General features: G+C 38.8%; 1 protein-coding gene across 3 annotated transcripts; it reads left to right on the top strand.

The window, feature by feature from the left end:
• FAM104B (family with sequence similarity 104 member B) lies at positions 1-27,994 on the top strand. 3 transcript variants are annotated; one of them, XM_033201016.1, is made up of 4 exons: positions 1-671; positions 3,667-3,766; positions 24,786-24,916; positions 27,223-27,994. In XM_033201016.1, exons 1-4 carry the CDS (start codon positions 652-654, stop codon positions 27,317-27,319), a joined length of 348 nt encoding a protein of 115 aa, XP_033056907.1. In that variant the 5' UTR covers positions 1-651; the 3' UTR covers positions 27,320-27,994. The 3 variants fall into 3 exon arrangements, with proteins under 3 accessions (XP_033056907.1, XP_033056905.1, XP_033056906.1); XM_033201014.1 differs by having other exon boundaries at positions 24,786-27,994; XM_033201015.1 differs by lacking the exon at positions 1-671 and adding an exon at positions 3,236-3,360 and having other exon boundaries at positions 24,786-27,994.

The following is a 27,994-nucleotide window of genomic DNA, read 5'->3' as shown; positions in this document are numbered from 1 at the left end:
AATGGTGAGGAACGCGGTTGTGGTTAGTGGAGAGGTGGCCTCCTTGGGGCTGAAGGCTGTGGATGCTGGGGCATTGGAAGAGGGAGCTGTTAGGACAGGATCGTGTGCTGCCCGTTATGAGAGTGGGGGATGCAAGAAATAGCAGTCTTTCCTGAGGCCCGGGGCGTGACCGCGGGCGGAAGAGACTTAGGGGTGGGAGGAGAACCCCCCTGAGGACAGAGAGGCACAGGCCACGGCCTGGTCAGCCCCGGGGGCGCTGAGGTCGCCGAGGAGGATCAGCAGTGTGAGGGCTGCGAGGAGGACAGGGCGTGTACCACGTGAGAAGCGTGTTCAGAGGCTGGCTGGGTGGGAGGAGAATGTCCATGGGATTGGCACAGGTCTCGAACATGGGGCGGCTGGGGCAGTCGCGCAGCAGATCCTGACGCTCAGCGGATCGTCCCTCAGGTGTCAGCTCCCAACAGCAGGGAAGGAAGCCTGCGGCGGACCCGGAGGAGACCGGCGCCAACCTCCCCGGACTCCGATGCACAGGCCCAGAGCCCATCAATCCTAAGCCAGCCCCGCCCTCCGGGCTGCGTTTATCCGGCGGCGCAGGAACTTCCTGCGCGGTTGCTATGGTTCCGAGGGCAGGACGATGCGAGGTAGTCCTGTACTATGGGAGGCTGCCCTGTACGGTAGGTTCGTCGGGGCCTTTCCTGCCGGTACCTGTCTGTTCTCTGGTCCCCACTGTCATCACGCTTTGCTTTCTCAGCCAAGATCTCGAGGCTCGGGGCAGAAACGCAGCGGAGATGTATTTTCTTCCGGGGTTGGTGGCGCTCGGCTCTCATGACCTGCAGGTGACAGTGTTGCCGGGCGGAGCGGCCCTGCTCGCCTCATGCCCCGCCCTTCTGGCTTGAAAAAAAATGCTGCGAACCCTTCTCCGAAAGAAAATGCTGGTTCTTTGGTTGTCAGTGCCTTACAAGCCCTGGAGGCGGGGGTGAGGTGGGGATGTGGTCCCTCTCGAAAACTCAGTCAGTGGACAATAGCATTCTGTTTTTCAAATTGGCATTTCTTCGGTGAGGCTGCTAGGTACCCTAGCAACTAGTATTTCTGTTTCTCTGATTGGTTTAGTCATCTTTCTCCACGTGATACGAGGGTTCTATGGACCTTTATCAATGTATTCTTTCATTACAAACATCTCTGAATCTCATGGTAGAAAACTTGGTTAGACTGTTAAAGCGTAATAAAGGAAGCCAGTCGTATCCACAGTCCGATCACCCAATTGTGACCATTAATCGTATTTTGTGATAAATTTCCTTAGATGTTTTTCATTCATAAAGTTGTATTTTAAAAAATGAGATTAACATTGTTTCATGATTTGAACATTCCACTTTTTAAACTCAGCTTCACACTTTGAAAATTCATTTTCATAGTATTAGTCTGTTTTAAAAACAATGCAAACGTATTGTAAGCTGTTGAAAGTTTCAGTAAAACTTGAGTGCAAAATACTCAAATACTCAAAATACCATGATCAAAGACAAACATCACCATGCTCCCTAATGAAGGCAGGAGCTGTGGCATGTGTTTGTTTCACTCTTTTATCCTGGCACCTGGAGGAGTGCCTAGTACTTAGTGGATGCTCAATAAACATTGTGAAATAAAATAATATTTATATCCAGTCATTTTTTTTCTTTATATATAATGAATCATGTCATAATGGAGTGTAATACAGCAGCAGTTTTCTACGTGATTTTTTATTCGGCATTTTGTAGTCAGCATTTGCCTATGTCATTAAGATATCTTAAAAATCAGTTTTACTGGCCTCAGCCAGTTCAGTTGACAAAGGCCATTTAGCTGGTTGGTAACAGACTCAGGACAAAGCCCAGATCTTTCCAGGTTCGAGGCTCTCTCTTTCATTTCATAATAATCTCACTGAGGCTTCGGTGAGTAAGATGTAGCATAGAATTTCCTTGGTAGATGCGGTGGATGTTTTATTGTTGCTCCATGTTTTGATCAGCTGTTAGTATATTGGCTATCTTTTGACAAAGACCCTGCCCTGGATCAATTCATAGAACTGTGATTCTGGAAGGATAGGCATCCTAAGGTTATTTTCTGAAAGGTATGCTAAGGTTATTTTCTGGAAGGCATCCTAAGGTTATTTATTCCAGTGGTGAAAAGCTAGTCAACCTGGCCTGCTGCATTGATTTAGATCATGTAATGAGGAGCTTGCAATATAAAGAAAAATACACTAACTATGAATTCAGGGGCCAAATTACCAACATGCTATTGGAATTAGGGACACAGACAGTTGACAGTAAACAGTATTTATGAAGCAAGCCTGATCTGACTACAAAGGTCTTTCTCTCCCCAAATCCCACTAAAACTGCTTTAGCATGTCTCACATATCTGGGTAAAAATCACAATTCCTGCCAAAAAAAAAAGTACCTTTTTAGACACTGTACACAAATAAGCTGAATTCATTTATACTGGCAAGTTCTTTATCATAAAGATATTGTTTGATTTGGACATGCAGTTCTTCATTAACTTTTACTTCCTGAAAACTTTCCTGGAGGACCTTGGGCCAAGGCCAAAGAGAACTTTCCTTCCAGCCTCAGCTCTACCAGCCTTACTCATTTTACTGTCTGAGTCACTGTGCTTCTCTGGGCCTGCTCTTTCCTCAGTTTTAAGAAGAGGGTCAGGCTATGTTAGTGGGTGGCACAGGAAGGCAGATCCAGGGAGGGATGTGGTTAAAGAGCCCCTGTTCCGAGTATAGGAACTCCTTTTTTTCCTATTATTTGTTGCTTTTTCTTTTCTTAAAGAAAGCAGTTTAATTTAACAGAGTGTTAGAAATCGCTGCACTACATGACTAGTACTCAGTCTCCTAGAGATGAGAATTGATTAAAGAGTAATGAAATTATAAAAATGAGTAAACTCAGCCATTCTTAAGAGTACCAATAACTCAAAAGTAGTCTCTAAGCAGATGGCTGGGGAGAACGTCTGGTTAATAATAGAGTGCTGTGAAAACTATGTCAAATGCTGCAGTCTGATTACTTATTGACAAGGAACTTGAAACTGAAGATGTAATCTTACCAATCATTGAAAACAATTTTGAGAAATGAATGTTTCAAGGAAGTAATCAGCCACAATCTCATGGTGACAATCTAGTGCAGTAACTATGTCATAATACTAGCTGGTATGGCAACAGTAAGTGCCTAACCACATTCAGAATACGAGAAATATCTCTTCAGTGTCTCTACACCACTGGCATAAGAACTTAATAGTAGACACTGGCAGACACACATGTCTGAAGTGTTACTGAAGGGGTTCAAAATCACTTACCCTGGAATTGTAACTTCGTGGAGTCAAGACAATGAAACTAATTAGGTAGATTTTGAAAACTTAGCTATTAAATTCCTCGTATTCTTTATTTTCAAGGGTCATTTAAAGTTACGAAAATTATTTCTAGAAATGAAATGTGCAGCTTGAGTTTACTTAGAGTTCTTGTATTACATTTTTTATCTTCATGCCTGGTGATGGAGTACTTATGACTTTTATATCTTGGGATAGCAGATAGTGACATATTTTTTCAGGCAAGGTCTCATATATGTATGTTGTCACTGCTTTACAGTTTAAGCATCCAAAAGATCAGTTGTTTCATCTAACAACTCTCTCTTTGCAATTTATTTTCAGGAAAAGAAGAAGAAATGGCAGTAAAGAGGGCAATCATCATTCTGCCCAGCCCAAAAGGAATAAGAGAAACCCTATCTTTCAGGATTCTCAAGATACGGAGGTAGGAAGTATGGGCAGATACCCTCTATTTCATTCATTGCCTACACTAAAGTATCCAATTTGTGCTCTGTAATGAAAAGAAATGTATTATTCCAAGAAACCTTCATAAAAATTTTCTTAATTGATTACAGTGGCTTTTGAGCTGGAGCTTTAAATTATGATATAGTATCTCACAGAAAATGGAAAAGAAGCACAGAAAAACTTTGCCAAACATAATCAGGAGGAATTAGCCCCTGTAATTTTGTCCCCTCATATGAGCAGGGAATAGTAGTCTTACTTCCCTTATTTTTATATGGAAAACATGTTTTCTAGTGCATAGTGATATGTTATTAGCTGGAAGGCAAATCTTGCTTTCTCAGTGAAAAAAGTGAAAAATTTGGGGCAGTCTCATGATTTTTGCAAATTTAATGGTGCTATAAAAAGAGTTTGAAGTTTTTAATTTTTTATTGATATAGAAGAGTTGTACATATTTTGGGGGTACATGTGACATTTTGATACCTGTATGTAATGTGTAATGATCAAGTCAGGGTAATTGGGATATCCATCACCTCAAACATGTCTTTTCTTTGTGTTGGAAACTTATAATTTTTCTCTTCTATTTTGAAATAGACAATAAATTATTGTTAACTGTAATTTTCCTACCGTACTGTTGAATTCTATAACTTATTCCTTTTATCTAACTGTATTTTTATACCCCTTAGCCAACTTCTTTTCATCCCCCGCCTTCCTCTTTTCTAAACCTGTAGTAACCACCATTCTAAGGAACTTGAATTTCAACTTCAAGGAACATTCATTTTACCTTTCAGATTACTGAATAGTACAAGAAATTAAGAGTGGACAATTATGTAGATACACACACAAGTGGCTTATCTGGAGCAGATCTCTGCCTTTTTCTCTTCCCCACTGTATAGAGTAGGAAAAGATTTTGTGCCCTAATGCTACAATTCCAAGGGGGTAGCAGAAGTAAGACAAATGAGAGAAAAAACAGAACCAGGAAGCCCCAAATACATTTAAAATTAGAGTTCTATGAATCCTGTTATTTGTCAACTGACAGGAAATCTCCCCTTGTCAGATTATCATTTTAAGTAATATCAATTCAGTTGACAACTGGGACTTTTTTTTTTTTTTGAGACAGTCTCACTGGGTCACCCAGGCTGGAGGTGCAGTGGCACGATCTCCGCTCACTGCACCCCCACCTCCCAGATTCAAGCAATTCTCGTGCCTTAGCCTCCCGAGTAGCTAGGATTACACGCATGCACCACCATGGCCAGCTAGTTTTTGTATTTTTAGTAGAGATGGGGTTTTTCCATGTTGGCCAGGCTGTTCTCGAACTCCTGGCCTCACGTGATCTGCCTGCCTCGGCCTCCCAAAGTGCTGGGATTACAGGCATCAGCCACCATGCCCTGGCCTTGGTGAAATTTTTTGAAGAACATTTCCTCTTAGATTCTTAGTAGTTTGGAGTCATTCTCATCACGTTTGATCACATACATTCTAAGAGACAGAACTACTTTGGGAGACATTTTTGGGAATGAAATCATTGTTGAACAAAATAATGGTCATTAGATGTGGTTTTAAACCCCGTGGGAAAATGGGAACCTTCTAAAATTGGCTTCTACTTAGAGATACATTCAAAATGGAGGAACAAGCTTTTATAAATTTAATTTCTGAGCTGGAAAATAACTTACAACTCAGTGTCTGTCCTAACTTCATCTTATGAGGAAACTGAGCTACAAAAAGCATAGATTATTTACCCCATCAGCACAGAGAAGTTAACACATGACTATCATTGCCTTGCTAATTTGGAAAATGGTTGTAATTCAACAACCTAATTAATTTGGTGTTTTACAGTTCGTAAGATTCCACAATGTTTCTAGTATTAGATAATGCGTACACGTCATTTTAAATGCCTTGGAACTTTGGGAGCACATATTTTAAGTGCCCTCTGATGGATTTGGTTAGGATCATCTGTTTACTTATTCAAGTTTCTACAGGTGCCTTTGAATAAACATCATATTATTATTCCAGGGATAGACTATGTATTACGAGTGAATGTTTTGTTGTGGAGGTTCACATAAAGGAAAAGCTGTAGGCATGGAGGGATAGAATTGAGAGGAAAGCTAGGGCTTGAAAGAAAGTAAAATACTGGGCTGGGCATAGTGGCTCATGCCTGTAATCCCAGCACTTTGGGAGGCCAAGGCAGGTGGATCATGAGGTCAGGAGTTCGAGACTAGCCTGGCCAATATGGTGAAACCCTGCCTCTACTAAAGAAATACAAAAATGGTAGTTTCTTTTGCTGTGCAAAAGCTCTTTAGTTTAATCATATCCCATTTGTCAATTTTGGCTTTTGCTGCCATTGCTTTTGGTGTTTTAGACATGAAGTCCTTGCCCATGCCTATGTCCTGAATGGTACTACCTAGGTTTTCTTCTAGGGTTTCTATGGTATTAGGTCTAACATTTAAGTCTCTAATCCATCTTGAATTAATTTTCGTATAAGGAGTAAGGAAAGGATCCAGTTTCAGCTTTCTACTTATGGCTAGCCAATTTTCCCAGCACCATTTATTAAATAGGGGGTCCTTTCCCCATTTCTTGTTTCTCTCAGGTTTGTCAAAGATCAGATGGCTGTAGATGTGTGGTATTATTTCTGAGGACTCTGTTCTGTTCCATTGATCTATATCTCTGTTTTGGTACCAGTACCATGCTGTTTTGGTTACTGTAGCCTTGTAGTATAGTTTGAAGTCAGGTAGCGTGATGCCTCCAGCTTTGTTCTTTTGACTTAGGATTGTCTTGGCAACGCGGGCTCTTTTTTGGTTCCATATGAACTTTAAAGTAGTTTTTTCCAATTCTGTGAAGAAAGTCATTGGTAGCTTCATGGGGATGGCATTGAATCTATAAATAACCTTGGGCAGTATGGCCATTTTCACGATATTGATTCTTCTATCCATGAGCATGGTATGTTCTTCCATTTGTTAGTGTCCTCTTTTATTTAACTGAGCAGTGGTTTGTAGTTCTCCTTGAAGAGGTCCTTGACATCCCTTGTAAGTTGGATTCCTAGGTATGTTATTGTCTTTGAAGCAATTGTGAATGGAAGTTCATTCATGATTTGGCTCTCTGTTTGTCTGTTACTGGTGTATAAGAATGCTTGTGATTTTTGCACATTGATTTTGTATCCTGAGACTTTGCTGAAGTTGCTTATCAGCTTAAGGAGGTTTTGGGCTGAGACAATGGGGTTTTCTAAATATACGATCATGTCATCTGCAAACAGGGACAATTTGACTTCTTCTTTTCCTAACTGGATACCCTTTATTTCTTTCTCTTGCCTGATTGCCCTAGCCGAGTGAACAGGCAACCTACAGAATGGGAGAAAATTTTTGCAATCTACTCATCTGACAAAGGGCTAATATTCAGAATCTACAAAGAACTCAGACAAATTTACAAGAAAAAAGCAAACAACCCCATCAAAAAGTGGGCAAAGGATATGAACAGACATTTCTCAAAAGAAGACATTCATACAGCCAACAGACACATGAAAAATGCTCATCATCACTGGCCATCAGAGAAATGCAAATCAAAACCACAATGAGATACCATCTCACACCAGTTAGAATGGCAATCATTAAAAAGTCAGGCAACAACAGGTGCTGGAGAGGATGTGGAGAAATAGGAACACTTTTACACTGTTGGTGGGATTGTAAACTAGTTCAACCATTATGGAAAACAGTATGGCGATTCCTCAAGGATCTAGAACTAGATGTACCATATGACCCAGCCATCCCACTACTGGGTATATACCCAAAGGATTATAAATCATGCTGCTATAAAGACACATGCACACGTATTTTTATTGTGGCACTATTCACAATAGCAAAGACTTGGAATCAACCCAAATGTCCATCTGTGACAGACTGGATTAAGAAAATGTGGCACATATACACCATGGAATATTATGCAGCCATAAAAAAGGATGAGTTTGCGTCCTTTGTAGGGACATGGATGCAGCTGGAAACCATCATTCTTAGCAAACTATCAGAAGAACAAAAACCAAACACCGCATGTTCTCACTCATAGGTGGGAACTGAACAATGAGATCACTTGTACTCGGGAAGGGGAACATCACACACCAGGGCCTATCATGGGGAGGGGGGAGGGGGGAGGAATTGCATTGGGAGTTATACCTGATATAAATTATGAATTGAGGGGTGCTGACGAGTTGATGGGTGCAGCACACCAACATGGCACAAGTATACATATATAACAACCCTGCACGTTATGCACATGTACCCTAGAACTTAAAGTAAAAAAAAAAAAAAAAAGAAGAAAAGAAAAAAAAAAAAGATACAAAAATTAGCCAGGCATGGTGGTGCGTGCCTGTAGTCCCAGCTACTCAGGAGGCTGAGGCAGGAGAATTGCTTGAACCGGGGAGGTGGAGGTTGCAGTGAGCTGAGATCGTGCCACTGCACTCTAGCCTGGGCGACAGAGTGAGACTTCATCTCAAAACATAAATAAATAAATAAAATACTGGGTTCATCTGCTTTTACAATTAGAAAGTGTTATATAATTTTATATCATAAATACATGCATGAATTTCTGTTCTGTTTTTATGAAGATATTCCGTAATTAATATTCCTCCTCATCTCCTCAGTTTTATTTATCTACTGTTTCCTTCATTAGCCTGCTAAGGCTCTCTTTTCACTCCCTAACTAATCTTGTGTCTGGTTTATTTTTCTCTCAAATATTGTGTTTTTCCCTGTCTTTTAAATCCAAACTGTAATCTACATTCACTCCCTTTTATTCCTCACCTCCACTCAGTAAACCTTAGCTCCTCCATCCCCTCCCTACTCCTTTGCTGTAACATATGTCAGGGAACATCTGAGACTTCCTAAATTGCATTACCAAATATTTACTGAGCACCTACCATTTGCCAATCATTGTCCTAGGTGCCTGACAGCAACTTAGATGTCTCTGTCATTTCCTCAATGACTCCTTTCTATTCTACCTCTGCGTGTATCAAATATATCCTTTTCTTTACATTTCCACCATCCTAATTCACACTTGTATTGCCTCTTGCTTGATACATTGCAAAATTTCCCAGTGGTTTTTGTGGTCTCATCCACCCCCTATTTCATTCATCCATTAAAATGCTTTTCCTAAATATAGATCTGAGCATTTATCTTATGCTCAAATACCTGTTTGTACAGACTTCTTAGAGTGACATTCAAGGCCCCTGATAACCTAGCCATATCTTCTCTTGCATTTTTGGTTCTCACTAACTCTTCTCTCGGAGATACCAGCTACATCATTTGTGGCTTTGTTTCCTCAATAACTCTTCTTCAGCTTGCTTGTGCTCTTATTGCTCTCTCCATTTGTCACACCCTTCCTATTAATATTCTCTGTATCTTTGAAGGCCTAGCTTAGATGCATTTCATTTTAAGAAGGCTCCTCTATTTCCCCAGTCAGCATTCAGTGTTACGTTATCATTGCAATAGCTTGATCCTGTCACTCTCAGAGTACTGTATTCTTCTTGATTAGGCTCAAGAATTACCTGTTGAATCCCTAAGTATCCCAGGCAAAGTGCCTCCTTATACATTGTATAATAGACATGCAAATATTTGTTTAGATACTGCTTGGGCATCAGAACAATCTGTGCCTACTTGAGAGCCTCTCAGAGGTTGGGCCCCAGCATGTGCACATAAGTCAAAGTGTCAGCCACACGGGTGATTTTGATGCCTATTCTAAAACAGAATGTGTTCTAGCAAATCCCTGCTGGTCTCAAAGTTTCTTTGGTTACAGGTAAGTATGCAGATTTCATTATGGCCCAAACTAACCTAAATCCGCTTTTACACACAGACCTGGACTCCAGGATTTTTGTTAAGTGCCTTTGTGAATTTTGCATAGTGAGATACTCTTCTTTAGAGTCTTCATAAATATAATTTTATTTTGCTATGTGTGTGAATTTGTAAGGGCTCTGTCCTTCATTTTCCTTGCACAGATATCAGCATTAAACCTATATTGAAAATTCAGAGAAAAAAGAATGAGCTTTGTAAATGTCAGATAGGATAAGCATTCTGGTAAGACATTTGTATGAAGAATCAGGAGGGTGTTGAAGATGTTATATATTATGAGTCTTTCCAAATAGTGAGGTGCTTAAAATCTCATTTATTCCCTGATAAAAGAATTTGCACTTTGGGAGGCTGAGGCAGGAGGATCCCTTGAGCCCAGGAGTTCAATGCCACAGTGAGCTGCAATTGCATCACAGCAATCCAGCCTGGATGATGGAGTGAGAGCTTGTCTCTAAAAAAATAATAAAATAAAGTGTAGTAAGGTTAATGCTTCTGTACTAAGCAGTTTCAAGTGTCAAAACCATACACCATCAAGAAGCAAATTTTCCTCTCAATCATTCTGACAAACAGTTCATTAAGTGGGATATCTCACATGAAATAGATTCACAGGGTGAGTGTGACAAAGCCCAGGTTGCATAATATAGGCTATGTTTATTAAATAACAGCATTATTAGCCTAGAAAATGCTAGTGTATATGACTTTTTAGATGCTCTTTACTAGACTAAAGGAGGTTAAACCCTCTTCCCAAAATCTCATTTATGGAATTACAGCGCTTTTTAAGTCTTTGCTTTGAAGTCAGAAGTAACTGAATCCATAAGCAGGAGATTGTATTTGGTTTTGTAGTAGCATTCTTTAGTTTCCCTACTTACAAATAAAATGTTTGTTTTTCACAAAAGAAATATATTTGCAGTAGATGAGTTACAAAGTGAAGATCCAGGCTGGGCGCAGTGGGTCACGCCTGTAATCCCAGCACTTTGGGGGGCCGAGGCGGGTGGATCACAAGGTCAGGAGATCGAGACCATCCTGGCTAACATGATGAAACCCCGTCTCTACTAAAGATACAAAAAAAATTAGCTGGGTGTGGCAGCATGTGCCTGTAGTCCCAGCCACTTGGGAAGCTGAGGCAGGAGAATGGCGTGAACCCGGGAGGCGGAGCTTGCAGTGAGCCGAGATCCCACCACTGCACTCCAGCCTGGGTGACAAAGCGAGACTCCATCTCAAATAAATAAATAAATAAATAAGAAAGAAAGTGAAGATACAAAACTAAAACTTTTTAAAAAGTATTTAAAGTCCCAACTATATGTATGAACTCAAAATACCTGAGACAGGTCTCGATTAATATAGAAAGTTTATTTTGCCAAAGTTAAGCATGTACCTGCTACACACACCTGACAACATATGCCCAAGGTGGTCGGGGTATAGCTTGCTTTTATACATTTTAGGGAGATAGAAGACACCAATCAATATGTGTAAGATGTACATTGGTTCAGTCTGGAAAGACAAGACAATTTGAAACTGAGACTTCCAGGTCATAGGTAGATAAGAGACAAGAGGTTGCAATCTTTTGAGTCCTTGATCTGTCTTTCACTGAATATACAATTTAGTCTGGCTCAGTGAATCTGCATTTTTACATAAACAATAGGGTAGAGGGAGTAATTAGATATGCATTTGTCTCAGGTGAGCAGAGGTGTGACTTTCTCTCTGACACCTGTGAAGACAAGTTATCAGTTTACATTGCCAGCTCAAAATTCAACAGGACTTCAAAGATCTTGAAGCCCAAAAGGAATTTCTTTGTGGGCAAATTGTGAGAAAGGTATGTCGCTTTAAAAAAAATATTTGTAGCTGTCTGATTTAGGAATAAAATGGGAAGTGGGTTTGCCTGATGTAGTTCCTAGCTTGGCTTTTCCCTTGGCCTAATGATTTTAGGGCCCTGAGATTTATTTTCCTTTCACATTTCCCCCACTTTCTTTCTTAAATCTTTTGGAGAAAGCATTTTAGAAGAAAATTAATCTCTGGTCTCAGATTTTGTTTGATCTCTTGTGGCAAGGATGGTTTATTTCTAGATGGGTAGGTCACACATTATTAGGAAACCTCATTTTTAGCAGGTTGTGAAGTATCATGTTCTATGAAGAAAAAGTAGGGGGAGGAAGAGAGAAAGAAAACAACAAACAAAAAGATAGAGAACAATCCTGGAAAATCAATATAGGCCATATTACTCTGAAGTCCATACATCAGTAGGCAGGTATGAAAGTGTTTTATATATGTAAATAGGTTGCTGTTATTTTTTTCTGAAGCTTAAGTTGTCTAGCTTCAGTTCACAGGGTTTTAAGAAAGCACAGCTTAATTTTTAGTGATTTCAAATCAGTAAAAATGGGAAAAAGGAAAGGAAAGAAAGAAAAAAATGAAAACATTATTTTTGGAGACTTGTAGCCAAAAAAAATTTTATAATTCAGTCTAAACTGGAAAATAGGAAAAATTGAAAAAACATTAGGCAAGACTAGAATCTAACAACAAGTGTACTATAGTTTATTTTGAAACATTTTTTTTCTCTTCAAGCTCCGTTTTCACTAAAAACAAATCATAGGACAAATTTGTGCATAAATAAGTGTTAGTTTTATTATACTTTGCCTGAGTATTTGTATAAAGTCAGCAAGAATAACTATTTGCCATGCACACTCTTTTGTTTTTAAATTGGCTTTGCTGGAACTTTATCCCACAAAGAATCTCAGATTACACTTCAACGCCTTGAGCCCAGCCATGGATTTATCTGTGCCTGTAAATATCCACATTAATTGAGTGAATTCCTTACTGGGGTCCCATGATAATGTGGGACTCCTTGGGCCTGTCAGAAAGTGCCATTCTTTACTTACCAAAGTTCAGGAACCTGTACACGGACTGTGTAGACAATATATGAGGCCAGCTTTCTCAAGGGGATTTTATTGGCTCTATAAGTCAGCTTTGATTACTTAAAGCAATCTGTTTGGATCTGCCATCCCAATCAAAGCCTCAGTAAAATCAGTGGCTTCAATTGTGTCCTGTTACAAAAGAAAACAGTCTTATCAAATTTTTGCAAATAACTATACTACCATAAACTACGTATACTTGCAAATAGTTTTCAAATTCTGGAGAAATCAGGTAGAGAGAAATACGCTTCAGATTTTCTCACAGGAGCATAGTTAACCCAATATTAAAAGCTGTAAAATAGCTCAAAGAAAGATGGTTTTCTGGGCTCAGAAACAAGTTAGAAAAAGAAACAAAGTTAGAAATTCAGAAACAAAAGTTTCTGAGTTTCAAACATGTTTCAAAGTCACAAAAAGATTATTTCAGTTTCCATCAGTTTAGTCTGTGTAATTAACTCCTGTTCTGCTCAATGTTTATGAACACATTAGCTCTCTATGGGAGTCTTGGAAGTTTTTCCTCTACTCTAGTATCACAATCTCCAAAGTTATCAGAAACCTGCATTCAAGAGCACCTGTCAGAGTCCTATAGTTGATTATAAAACCACCTTTTGAAAGTGATAAAAGTAAAACCACCATGAATAACAAGAGTCTTAGAACAGTCATAAAGACGTAATTGACAAGGAAATTCGGTTACTTCTGTGGCATACAACCATTTTACATAATCATTATTACTACTGATAACATATACCAGGGGTTCCCAGTCCTCCGGCACCAGACTGGTACTGGTCCATGGCCTCTTAGGAACCAGGCCGCACAGCAGGAGGTAAGTGGTGGACAAGCGAGAACTACTGCCTGAGTTCTGCCTCCTGTCAGATCAGCGGCAGTATTAGATTCTCATAGGAGCACAAACTCTATTGTAAACTGCACATGTGAGGGATCTAGGCTGTGTGTTCTTTATGAGAATGTAATGCCTAATCATCTGAGGTGGAACAGTTTCATCCTGAAACCATCCCTTCCGTCCCCCATCTGTGGAAAAATTGTCTTCCACAAAACCGGTCCCAAGTGCTAAAAAGATTGGGGACTGCTGACATGTACCAAGACATATCAGAATCACAGGAATTACATACAATTCTTAAATACATACTAAAAACACATTTATATAAATATAATCCAAAGAAGGTTAAATGCCATTTTATATTTGACAATACTTCTGTATGATTATATTATATCAAATAACCCAAATATGTCTCTTTTGGACTTCAGGGGACCTAATATCAAAAGATTAATGAGGACCAAAGCTAGAATTTTATTTTGGAAAGTTTGTCAACTATAAAAAGTTAAAAAAACCTGATATCACAAAATAGGATCAAAGGTCATTGCACAATAAGTCATCCATTTAGCCGAGTGATGACTCAAAGATTTCAAAAAGGGACAAAAGTTTTTATTTTTTTGAGACTGGAGACTTAATTTCCCAAACAATAAGCTTTAATGAAGACAGCACGAGGCCCATTAAATCTGTCTTTTAAAATTTTCTAAACAAATTTATTAAGTTTTGGTCATCTTGACCATAAGATATAATTTCAATAAACTTTTTCATAACCTTTATTTCTTAAAAAATTAAGTGGGTTATGATTTGTTTTATGCGACCACTGGATCAGATACCAGAGATGAGGCAAATAGGCAAAGTACAAAAGTTTTATTAGCCAGCCAATGTGAGGGGAAAAGGGCGAGGTTCATTGGCCTCCTGCAGTGGAGGCCGAGGAAGTCGCTCCCGCGTTCTCGGGTGAGGTTCCTAGGTCCGCATATGAAGAGGGGCCGAGGAAGTTTGCACCGCACTTCTGCGGGGAGCAGCTTTTATGTTTTGGGCTCAGAAGCGGTAGGGCAGTGGGTGGGACAAGGGCGTGCCATAGGCGTCTCTGCAGGCGTGGCCAAGTAAGTTTCGGTTTACTCGATCAGACGTCACGTTGCGCTTGTGCAGTCGATCTGTGTTTTTCCCGGGCACAGGAAAGTTGGTGATGAAGAACCCGGAAATGCGCCACCTTAGTCGCCTTTGTTCTCTCCCTCTCCCCTCCCCCGTCCACGCAGGTTAATGCTCCAAGAAAACCTTGTTACTCTGACATTGGGGCACAGATGCTGGTCTTGCATCAGTGTGCCTTCAGTATTAATAGTTAATTTATAGAGAAAACAAACTAATTTTATCTCTCAAAATTGACCATTACAATCTCACACACCCACCTCCTCTATAATAGTCCCTAGGCCTTGAGGAATGCAATAGTTTTAATTTCTGGCCCTGTGTATTATGCACACAGTGTATTTTGCTTGGCATCTTCTACTGGGTCTGAAGATAAGGCTTTAACTGCTGTCATTGTTTAAGATTTAGCAAGACTTGGTGTTCTTTTTATATCCAGGAGTCAAAGCCCTATAACTTAAAGGTGCAAGGACTTTAAAAGAAAGAAAATTACATGGATGTAGTAACCTTGATTTTTAAAAAAATTTAACCTCAGTTTTTTTCTAAGCAAACTAAAACTTTAATAACAATGACATAGAAGTTATTTTGGATGGGCAGAGCAAGATGGCCGAATAGGAACAGCTCCAGTCTCCAACTTCCAGCGCGAGCGACACAGAAGACCGGTGATTTCTGCATTTTCAACTGAGACTCCACCTCTGGGGACAGTGCACAGCTGAAGACCAACAGGGGAAGTAGCGGGGGCCTGTGCAGACGCGAACGACTCTGTCTGACAGCTTTGGGGAGAGCCGTGGATCTCCCAACGCGGAGGTTGAGATCTGAGAACGGACAGACTGCCTGCCCAGGTGGGTCCCTGACCCCTGAGTAGCCTAGATGGGAGACATCCCCCACTAGGGGCAGTCTGATACCCCACACCTCACAGGGTGGAGTACACCCCTGAGAGGAAGCTTCCAAAGGAAGAATCAGACAGGTACACTCGCTGTTCAGCAATATTCTATCTTCTGCAACCTCTGCTGCTGATACTCAGGCAAACAGGGACTGGCGTGGACCTCAAGCAATCTCCAACAGACCTATAGCTGAGGGTCCTGACTGTCAGAGGAAAACTATCAAAGAGGAAGGACACCTATACCAAAACCCCATTAGTAGGTCACCATCATCAAAGACCAGAGAGAGATAAAACCACAAAGATGGGGAAAAGCAGGGCAGCAGAAAAGCTGGAAATTCAAAAAATAAGAGCGCATCTCCCCTGCAAAGGAGCGCAGCCCATCGCCAGCAACAGATCAAAGCTGGTCAGAGAATGACTTTGAAGAGATGAGAGAAGAAGGCTTCAGTCCATCACACTTCTCAGAGCTAAAGGAGGAATTACGTACCCAGTGCAAAGAAACTAAAAATCTTGAAAAAAGAGTGGAAGAATTGACAGCTAGACTAATTAATGCAGAGAAGGTCATAAGCTAAATGACAGACATGAAAACTATGACACGAGAATACGTGACAAATGCAACTTCAGTAACCGACTCGATCAACTGGAAGAAAGAGTATCAGCGATTGAGGATCAAATGAATGAAATGAAGCGAGAAGAGAAACAAAAGAAAAAAGAAGAAAAAAGAAATGAACAAAGCCTGCAAGAATTATGAGATTATGTAAAAAGACCAAATCTACGTCTGATTGGGGTGCCTGAAAGTTAGGGGGAAAATGAAACCAAGTTGGAAAACACTCTTCAGGATATCATCCAAGAGAACTTCCCCAACCTAGGAGGGCAGGCCAACATTCAAATTCAGGAAATACAGAGAACGCCACAAAGATAGTCCTCCAGAAGAGCAACTCCAAGACACATCATTGCAGATTCACCAAAGTTGAAATGAAGGAAAAAATCTTAAGGGCAGCCAGAGAAAAGGTCGGGTTACCCACAAAGGGAAGCCCATCAGACTAAGAGCAGATCTCTCGGCAGAAACTCTCCAAGCCAGAAGAGAGTGGGGGCCAATATCAACGTTCTTAAAGAAAAGAATTTTCAACCCAGAATTTCATATCCAGCCAAACTAAGTTTCATAAGTGAAGGAGAAATAAAATCCTTTACAGATAAGCAAATGCTGAGAGATTTTGTCACCACCAGGCCTGCCTTACAAGAGACCCTGAAGGAAGCCCTAAACATGGAAAGGAACAACCAGTACCAGCCATGGCAAAAACATGCCAAAATGTAAAGACCATCGAGGCTAGGAAGAAACTGCATCAACTAACCAGCAAAATAACCAGTTAATATCATAATGACAGGATCAAGTTCACACATAACAATATTAACCTTAAATGTAAATGGACTAAATGCTCCAATTAAAAGACACAGACTGGCAAACTGGATCAAGAGTCAAGACCCATCAGTCTGCTGTATTCAGGAGACCCATCTCACATGCAGAGACATACATAGGCTCAAAATAAAGGGATGGAGGAAGATCTACCAAGCAAATGGAGAACACAAAAAAGCAGGGAGTGCAATGCTAGTCTCTGATAAAACAGACTTTAAACCATCAAAGATCAAAAGAGACAAAAAAGGCCATTACATAATGGTAAAGGGATCAATTCAACAGGAAGAGCTAACTCTCCTAAATATATATGCACCCAATACAGGAGCACCCAGATTCATAAAGCAAGTCCTTAGAGACTTACAAAGAGACTTAGACTCCCATACAATAATAATGGGAGACTTCAACACTCCACTGTCAACATTAGACAGATCAACGAGACAGAAAGTTAACAAGGATATCCAGGAATTGAACTCATCTCTGCACCAAGCGGACCTAATAGACATCTATAGAACTCTCCACCCCAAATCAACAGAATATACATTCTTCTCAGCACCACATTGCACTTATTCCAAAATTGACCACATAATTGGAAGTAAAGCACTCCTCAGCAAATGTCAAAGAACAGAAATTATAACAAACTGTCTCTCAGACCACAGTGCAATCAAACTAGAACTCAGGACTAAGAAACTCAATCAAAACCACTCAACTACATGGAAACTGAACAACCTGCTCCTGAATGACTACTGGGTACATAATGAAATGAAAGCAGAAATAAAGATGTTCTTTAAAACCAATGAGATCAAGGATACAACATACCAGAATCTCTGGGACACATTTAAAGCAGTGTGTAGAGGGAAATTTATAGCACTAAATGCCCACAAGAGAAAGCAGGAAAGATCTAAAATTGACACTCTAACATCACAATTAAAAGAACTAGAGAGGCAAGAGCAAACACATTCAAAAGCTAGCAGAAGGCAAGAAATAACTAAGATCAGAGCAGAACTGAAGGAGATAGAGACACAAAAAACCCTCAAAAAATCAATGAATCCATGAGTTGATTTTTTGAAAGATCAACAAAATTGACAGACCACTAGCAAGACTAATAAAGAAGAAAAGAGAGAGGAATCAAATAGACGCAATAAAAAATGATGAAGGGGATATCACCACCGACCCCACAGAAATACAAACAACCATCAGAGAATAGTATAAACGCCTCTATGCAAATAAACTAGAAAATCCAGAAGAAATGGATAATTTCCTGGACACTTACACTCTCCCAAGACTAAACCAGGAAGAAGTTGAATCCCTGAATAGACCAATAGCAGGCTCTGAAATTGAGGCAACAATTAATAGCCTACCCACCAAAAAAAGTCCAGGACCAGATGGAATCACAGCTGAATTCTACCAAAGGTACAAGGAGGAGCTGGTACCATTCCTTCTGAAACTATTCCAATCAATAGAAAAAGAGGGAATCCTCCCTAACTCATTTTATGAGGCCAACATCATCCTGATACCAAAGCCTGGCAGAGACACAACAAAAAAAGAGAATTTTAGACCAATATCCCTGATGAACATCGATACAAAAATTCTCAATAAAATACTGGCAAACCGGATTCAGCAGCACATCAAAAAGCTTATTCACCATGATCAAGTGGGCTTCATCCAAGGGATGCAAGGCTGGTTCAACATTCGCAAATCAATAAACGTAATCCAGCATATAACAGAACCAAAGAAAGAACCACATGATTATCTCAAGGCTTTTGACAAAATTCAGCAGCCCTTCATGCTAAAAACGCTCAATAAATTCGGTATTGATGGAACGTACCTCAAAATAATAAGAGCTATTTATGACAAACCCACAGCTAGTATCATACTGAATGGGCAAAAACTGGAAAAATTCCCTTTGAAAACTGGCACAAGACAGGGATGCCCTCTCTCACGACTCCTATTCAACAAAGTGTTGCAAGTTCTGGCTAGGGCAATCAGGCAAGAGAAAGAAATCAAGGGTATTCAGTTAGGAAAAGAAGAAGTCAAATTGTCCCTGTTTGCAGATGACATGATTGTATATTTAGAAAACCCCATTGTCTCAGCCCAAAATCTCCTTAAGCTGATAAGCAACTTCAGCAAAGTCTCAGGATACACAAATTAATGTGCAAAAATCACAAGCATTCTTACACACCAGTAAGAGACAAGCAGAGAGCCAAATCAGGAATGAACCTCCATTCACAATTGCTTCAAAGAGAATAAAATACCTAGGAATCCAACTTACAAGGAATGTAAAGGACCTCTTCAAGAAGAACTAGAAACCACTGCTCAGTTAAATAAAAGAGGACACAAACAAATGGAAGAACATACCATGCTCATGGATAGGAAGAATCAATATCGTGAAAATGGCCATACTGCCCAAGGTTATTTATAGATTCAATGCCATCCCCATCAAGCTACCAATGAGTTTCTTCACAGAATTGGAAAAACTGCTTTAAAGTTCATATGGAACCAAAAAAGAGCCCGCATTGCCAAGACAATCCTAAGTCAAAAGGACAAAGCTGGAGGCATCACGCTACCTGACTTCAAACTATACTACAAGGCTACAGTAACCAAAACAGCATGGTACTGGTACCACAACAGACATATAGACCAATGGAACAGAACAGAGTCCTCAGAAATAATACCACACATCTACAGCCATCTGATCTTTGACAAACCTGAGAGAAACAAGAAATGGGGAAAGGATTCCCTATTGAATAAATGGTGCTGGGAAAATTGGCTAGCCATAAGTAGAAAGCTGAAACTGGATCCTTTCCTTACCCCTTATACGAAGATTAATTCAAGATGGATTAGAGACTTAAATGTTAGACCTAATACCATAAAAACCCTAGAAGAAAATCTAGGTAATACCATTCAGGACATAGGCATGGGCAAGGACTTCATGTCTAAAATACCAAAAGCAACGGCAGCAAAAGCAAAAATTGACAAATGGGATGTAATTCAACTAAAGAGCTTTTGCACAGCAAAAGAAACTACCATCAGAGTGAACAGGCAACCCACAGAATGGGAGAAAATTTTTGCAACCTACTCATCTGACAAAGGGCTAATATTCAGAATCTAGAAAGAACTCAACAATATACAAGAAAAAAACAAACAACCCCATCAAAAAGTGGGCAAAGGATATGAACAGACATTTCTCAAAAGAAGACATCATACAGCCAACAGACACATGAAAAAAATGCTCATCATCACTGGCCATCAGAGAAATGCAAATCAAAACCACAATGAGATACCATCTCACACCAGTTAGAATGGCAATCATTAAGAAGTCAGGAAACAACAGGTGTTGGAGAGGATGTGGAGAAATAGGAACACTTTTACACTGTTGGTGGATTGTAAACTAGTTCAACCATTATGCAAAACAGTATGGCAATCCTCAAGGATCTAGAACTAAATGTACCATATGACCCAGCCATCCCACTACTGGGTATATACCCAAAGGTTTAAATTATTCTACTACAAAGACACATGCACACGTATGTTATTGTGGCACTATTCACATAGCAAAGACTTGGAATCAACCCAAATGTCCATCTGTGACAGACTGGATTAAGGAAATGTGGCACATATACACCATGGAATACTATGCAGCCATCAAAAAGGATGAGTTTGCGTCCTTTGTAGGGACATGGATGCAGCTGGAAACCATCATTCTTAGCAAACTATCACAAGAAGAGAAAACCAAACACCGCATGTTCTCACTCATAGGTGGGAACTGACAATGAGATCACTTGGACTCGGGAAGGGGAACATCACACACTGGGGCCTATCATGGGGAGGGGGGAGGAGGGAGGGATTGCATTGGGGAGTTATACTGATAAAATGATGAATTGATGGGTTTGACGAGTTGATGGGTGCATCACACCAACATGGCATAAGTATACATATGTAACAAACCTGCACGTTATGCACATGTACCCTAGAACTTAAAGTATATAAAAAAAAAAAAAAAAGAAGTTATTTTGATAAAATGTAAAATTGTTTGTTAGGCCAGTTACCAAAAGGGGAAAAAAAAAAAAAAAAAAACTCCTGCTGTTGCGGGAAGTCAGGGACCCCGAACGGAGGGACCGGTTGTAGCCATGGCAGAAGAACATAAATTTTGAAGATTTCATGGACGTTTATTAGTTCCCCAAATTAATACTTTTATAATTTCTTACGCCTGTCTTTACTACAATCTCTGAACATAAATTGTGAAAGTTTCATGGACATTTATCACTTCCCCAATCAATACTCTTATGATTTCCTATGCCTGTCTTTAATCTCTTAATCCCATCATCTTCATAAACTGAGGATGTATATCGCCTCAGGACCCTGTGATGATTGTGTTAACTGCACAAATTGTTTGTAGAGCATGTGTGTTTGAACAATATCAAACCTGGGCACCTTAAGAACAGGATAACAGCGATTTTCAGGGAACAAGGGAGATAACCTTAAAGTCTGGCTGCCTGTGGGCCGGGCAGGACAGAGTCGTATTTCTGTTATTACTGAAAACAGGTAAGAGAAGTATCGCTGAATTCTTTCCCCAGTAAGGAATATTAAATAATTAACAGCCCTGGGAAAAGAATACATTCCCAGGGGAGGCCTCTGAAATGGCCGTCCTGGGAGTGTCTGCCTTTATGCAGATATAGATAGGGATGAAACACGCCCTAGTCTCCTGCAGCACCCCCAGGCTTGCTAGGATTAGGAAATTCCAGCCTGGCAAATTCTAGTCAGACCAGTTCTCTTCTCTTGAACCCTGTTAAAATGTTTATCAATGACAATGTGTACACAGCGGGATGTGAAAGTTCATTAGTGATTCTACTTTCACCCTGACCTTGTGATCTCGCCCTGACCTCCTGCCTTGTGATCTTTTGTTGCCCTTAAAGCATGTGATCTCTGTGACCTACACCCTGTTCGTATACTCCCTCCCCTCTGAAAATTGCTAATAAAAACTTGCTGATTTTACAGCTCAGGGGGCATCACGGAACCTGCCAACATGTGATGTCTCCCCCGGACACCCTGCTTTAAAATTTCTCTCTTTTGTACTCTTTCCCTTTATTTCTCAGACCAGCCAACACTTAGGGAAATAGAAAAGAATGTACGTGAAATGTCAGGGCCTGGTTTCCCCCGATACCTGCAGTACAATTAATATTCCCTATGGAAAGTCCATTTAGGTAACCTGCAAATCAAAATTAATGAAAGTGATACTTGAATTAGTTAGACATAGGCAGAGTGTTTCCTGGGTAATAAGTGAAAATTTTTGGATTCATAGAAAAATTTAAAGCCAAGAGCACAGAATGTTATGTTGGAAGAAAACATTTTCTTTAGACCTTTAAGATAAAACATTTTTAGCGTCATGCCATGACCAACAGTTAGAACCTGAGGAAAAAAATTACGGAAGCTGAAAATTAGTTGAAGGAGAGGGCTGTTATCTCAGGCCTTTTCAAAGGGGAGAGAATGCTGGAAACAGCAAGATAATAAAAGTTGAAAATTGGATTAAAAAAATTAAAATCCCTTGCAATTTTATTAAAAGTAAATCAATACCTTAAGAAAATGTTGTTGTTCTACCCAATTCTTTAGTGTATAAGTGTTTTCTAAAAAATCAAAACCCAATCTCTAAAAAGACTATTATAATTTCCCTTGAATTATAGACAACTTGATACAAATCATTAATGAGATGCTCAAACTTCCTGTTTTATGCTAGACATCTTTCTTTCTTAAATAACCAGTTATTTTAGGATAGAAATTTACTATACAAGATTCTTTCTCATATAAAGAAATTATTATTTCTCATAAAATAATTATTAAAAAACGATTTCCTTTTAACCTTTCTTGCCAAAAATACCCCTTTATATTTATAAAGAGGTAAATATATAGTATGTAAAGAGGGAGACATTTCTTTACATTGCTCTTTTTTACTGGTTACTTTCACCTTGTTTCGTAAATAACTTTTAAGTAACCTTTGAATTAGACAAAAATAATTTTCTTTTAAATAAGAAAACATTTTTTAGAAAAATATTTTCGTATAATTTTTTAAAAATTGGAAGTGATCCAGACCTTTAATGAGTATTATTATTTAACTTAATATAACTTTAGATTTTAAATTATATGACAAGTTTATTTATAAGCATTTATTCCATTACATTTACCTAATTAATTTTTAAATGGTTTACCCAGATGAAAGCTGTCAGTGTCATTGTTTAGTTATTTCTCCATTAACTATTTTTATAGCCTATAAATTTAGACTTTTCTAAGAACCTGAAGTATAAAGACTTCTGATATACCATGATATATCATTATTGTTAATGGCTGATGAGATTCTGTTGTATGAATGCATGCACTATAATTTAACTGCTTCTTTGTTTTTAAATATTTAGTTGTTTCTGATTTTCAGCTATTAAAAATATTGATAGTATAAAAATGTCTTAATGAGCATTTCTATTTATATCTGTACACAATTGAGTTTAAAAACTTTTAAAATGAAACAAATTAAAGGTAGATGTATTTTTTCTTAATAATTATTCTAAAGAAATCCCTTGTAGCCTATGAATTTTTAATATACACAGCATAACATCACCCTAGTGTTGCACTGTAGTGTAAAATCAATATGATGTCATTGGAGATGAAAATTTGATTCATCAGAAATGATTTCTAGTTCTTACCTTATTTTTCAGGCAGTACCTGTAACAAAAAAAACAAGGAAGCCAACTAAGAGGAACCAAGTGTAGGCTGTGGGTTTTTTATCCAATGTAATAGCTTAATTTTGGAATATTCATAACTTCATTACTTTGTGGCAGTGGTAGTTCTATATTTTTATACTCAGGCCTAGGAATTTTTTTTAATTTTCTTTTTGAATTGGCCTTGACATTTAATCCTTAAATCAATTTGATTGCTATTGCTAACTCTCACATCTGGCTTCATTTGGCCCCTTCTATCTCTTTTCCTGTATAGATTCTTTTAACATATGTTTCTAGTTGGATAAAGATGAGCATCGGTTGTCTCTTGGTAGCTGTGGGCAGTGTACTGTGTGACCTAAGTTGAGCAGCTGCAAGTGACCTATGGACTATGACCATTCTTGGTTTAAGTCTTACTAATGTTGCCTTTGGAAAAAAATTACTTAGAAGAAATATAATACCAGCATTGTTAAATATTATAATTTGAATAAGAGTCCTTGCCATTACCTTCTTCTTTTGGGAATTGTAGCATTGGAAGGCAGGAAATTCTTGGAAATGACTGTTTACAGGGATCCCTGAGTAGCTTCTCCAATGTAAAAAAGGCACTGAATCAGGTTAGTTCAATTAAAAAAAAAAGATCTTAAGAAGAAAATACACACCTATTAAATCCATAAATATAGAAGAACAATAAATGCTAGTCATAAAATGCTAATAAGTAGCATATAACTTTGACTAAAAGTATGTCAAATGCCTTTCAGGATATGTATGTAGCATTGAATTGATATAGGAAGACCATACATGTCCACTATCAGGATATGTGTACAAAATCATTGTTTATTTGTATCTATGTGTGTATGCATGTGTGTATAAATGTATGTGTCTTATTTGCTTCATTGTAACTTTTACCCATAGTCCAACTTACTTGTTATGGTCGTTATTTCTACTACATCCTTAGCATTAATTGATACTTCAGGTAAAGGATGAGTACTTACTTCTCTGATGCAGTTATTGGAATAAATGGTACAAGCAAGGGTAGAGACTGTGTGAAGGGATTTGGAACTGGAAGGCCTGTGTTTGAATCCTCACCCTGCCACTCGTAGCTATGTGACTTTGGACAAGGCAGTGATCTGTTTCCTCATCTGTAAAATGGGGGCTGTTAATCCCAACTTAATTAAAGGGTTGTTGTGAGGATGGAATGAACTATCTTAAATGGCTTTTTAAAGCCCAGTATAGAGTTTTATGCTGCTATTCTCCAAGCCAAGTAGGAAAAATATTGTAATAGCATAATAGCAATCCCCTTTCTGTCTTTTTCCTTCCAGTTCTCATGGAGTGATAATGAAAGGAGCAGCAGCTGCATTAATATCCCAGAGAGAGCAAGTGGACCAGAAGGCAACTTAAACCAGATTGTTACTGAACCCAATGCAAACATTCCCCAGTTCTTGCATGAGGGGTATGTACCATGCCAAGGTCTTTACTCCCACATCAACCAGACCTTGAAGGAGGCTCACTTCAACAGCCTGCAGCAGCGAGGACGACCTCCAACATTATGAACTAGGACTTCCTTATTCCAGCGTAAACTGTGTTTATGAAAGCAATTGCATACACACCAAAAAAGTCTATTGGTTTTTAAGTCTACATTTTAAATAACAAGTTAATGGGCAGTTGTTTAATTGGGGTTTTACTGCACTGTTGCAGTTTTAAAGGGGCTGTGAAGAATTTTTTATGAAATTTTTATTTTTATTTTACTCTTTCTACATGGAGTTTTCAAGTTGGGTGTCAAATTCATGTTAAGGTAGCAATATGAGGAAACTTCTCCTGTGCATTGAAGCCATATGTCCAATTCAGATTGATTTCCAGATCCATCAATTAGAAACTCTATGTTAAACATCTTTTTAAAATACAAGTAAGTCTTCATTTTAAAAACTACAATAGCCTAGTAAAGAGTATGTAGCTTTCATTTAAAAAAAACAACAAAAAATCCACACTCAAAAAACTGTAAGTTAGTATTCCCAAATATGCAAAGCCAGATTCAGTCTTGCACTGAAATGAACTGCCATACTCCCCTCAGAAGGTAGATATTCTATTGAAATTGCTCTCTAGTTGTAATGGCAACAATCAGACCCAGTTTAGACTATGAACGTGAAAACCTCTCTCTAATAACTGTCTCTACACTTTGTATTTCCAGGGAGAATGTTTCTAAGGTTCTTGTATACTTAGATACCTTCTGTATCATTTATCCTCTAGAGTGTGCACTTCAGACTTAGTAGGAAACACTTCTCAATTCTGTCAGATAAGAAATAGGTAATTACATTTTGTCTTAAATGAAAATTTATTACATTAGCACATTATGTGATCTCATAATTCCATCTATTATGTATAGAGTAAATGTTAATACAGTGTAAGCTTCTAAACTGATGTTTAAAGTAACAAGAATTGTGGAAGTGGGTTGGACAACTGCCCACTTTATGCTACACGGACGCTTTCATAGAGATAAGGGGGCTAGCTTCCATTATTAAAATTGCAAAGATTCGCATGGCTTAGAAACAATAAGCTGAGATGCCATTAGAAGAAATAGGCAGTAATATTGATTTAGAGATGGGGGGATCCCCACGTTTTAGTCATACTAAAGAACCAACCAAATTTGAATAGGGAATTCATAGATGTGCTTCCTCAGTGGTGAGCTGTGAGAACAATGGACCAGGATGCATCAGGTTTTCTGCCCTGGAGTATGCAAGGGGTACAACCTGTTGGTAGATTTAAACAAAAATGCTTTAGAGTCTAACAGTCCTCTCCTCCCTAGTCACATTCTCTTTTGCACTATATTTGGAGGTCCACAGAGTGGAAACTAGCAGATCTGTGAACTATGGATAGCTCTACAAAGAGGCGTTTGCCAATTGGCAAGGTTTGGAAAAGATGTAAGGTAACAGTTTTACTTAAAGAAGAATGAGATTTTATTAAATGACAGAATTAACGTATGAAAATGAACACTATCCTAGGAAAAGAATACATACATACACACACACACACACACACACAAACACACAATTTTCATGGTTGTTTCCTTGAATATGGGTAGGATTTTAAGGAAGATACTTGTAGTAGAATTTTAGTGTTACGGAGAAAAAATTACAGCACTGTATTGGCCCCAACCTTAGGGAGTAGGCATGAGTCAATTATTTCTCAATTAGATGGTTTGAGTAAGAACATTTTTTCTATGGCCAGTGCTTCCAAAGTCAATTCCAGATGTATGTGAGAAGAAATTTGAATTCTAAAAGGTTTTATGGCAGAAAACAGAGAAAGAATACCTGGCCACCAGTTTCTCTAACAATAAAGTGAGCAACTAAACACTAAAGAAGATGAAATATTTGAACTTTCAACCCACATGTACACAACAGGATTCAGAAATACCTAGGAAGAATTTTGCGGGCTTAAATACACAGCATCCTACTGAAAGAAAGTGTCTGTTAAAAACACAGTGTAGTTGAAAAGCTGAGAAAGCAAATTTCCATTCATTCCCCCTATTTAAAATATGAAAGATAGAACTATCACCACGACAAAGCACTATTTTTTCAAAGTAAAAAAAAAAAAGACATAATAAAGCAATTACATACACACAGAAAAAGTGTTGGCTTTTCAGTCTCTATGACTTTTCAGTACTTAGTTGAACTAAGTAAGCACAGTCTTATTCCAGAGTGGTCAGTGTAAATCTCGTGTCCTAGTAAATACAATATGCAATCTCTGTCCTGTCTTTTGCAGATTGTGTAAACCTGTTCATGTCATAAACTGGTTTATGTCCTTTGGTCCTGAAATAAAACTCAATACTTCACAGCAGGGAAGGAACCAAGCTGTTTAAAACTAATTATCTCCACTATGAAGGAGAAGTATTTTCAAGGAATATCAGAAGAAAGTAAAAAGTGAGAGGAGGTTCCAGCTGAGCTTCCTGAGTCGAGTAGGGGCTCAGAAAGCTGTGAAACTCACTCATTTCCTGCATCAGGACTTACTTTGGTCCTGGATGAATAGTATTGAAGATACATGCTTAAAATATTCCTAACATCAGAATTTGTGCCTGTGTTTCCTTCCCCAAGAAAGCTATAAACAGCAAAAATTTTGTTGTAAGCTTCCCTGTGTCCTCTCTCTCTCCCTTCCCCCTCCCCTGAAACTAAAAGGAATGTTAAAAGCCCCTTTTTCTGTGACCAGCAGACCTTATCTATGTTCCCAATTCCAATTCCTTGTAAACACAATATGTAAAATCCTGTGAGATCCTGTCTCCTTTGTCATGCCAGTGCAAGGTTATAAGTAGATAAAACTTAAGTTACAATTCCGGTTGCCTCAAGATCTGAGTCATGTTAATTGTCTTTGTTTCTCGCTCTGGTAACATGTTCCTGCCGCACATATTTCCCACCTTAAAGAGTTTAAAAGGTGTTCAAAAAATCTGACACTGGCTACCCGCTTGGTACCCCTTCCACGCTGTGGAAGCTTTGTATGGTCACTCTGCTTAATAAAGCCTACAGCTTTTTCTCTCTCGGTC

Source organism: Trachypithecus francoisi, unplaced genomic scaffold (genome assembly GCF_009764315.1).
Source record: "Trachypithecus francoisi isolate TF-2019V2 unplaced genomic scaffold, Tfra_2.0 Lachesis_group6, whole genome shotgun sequence".
In the NCBI taxonomy this organism is placed as follows: Eukaryota; Metazoa; Chordata; class Mammalia; order Primates; family Cercopithecidae; genus Trachypithecus; species Trachypithecus francoisi.
This window is presented reverse-complemented; position numbering and strand designations above follow the sequence as displayed.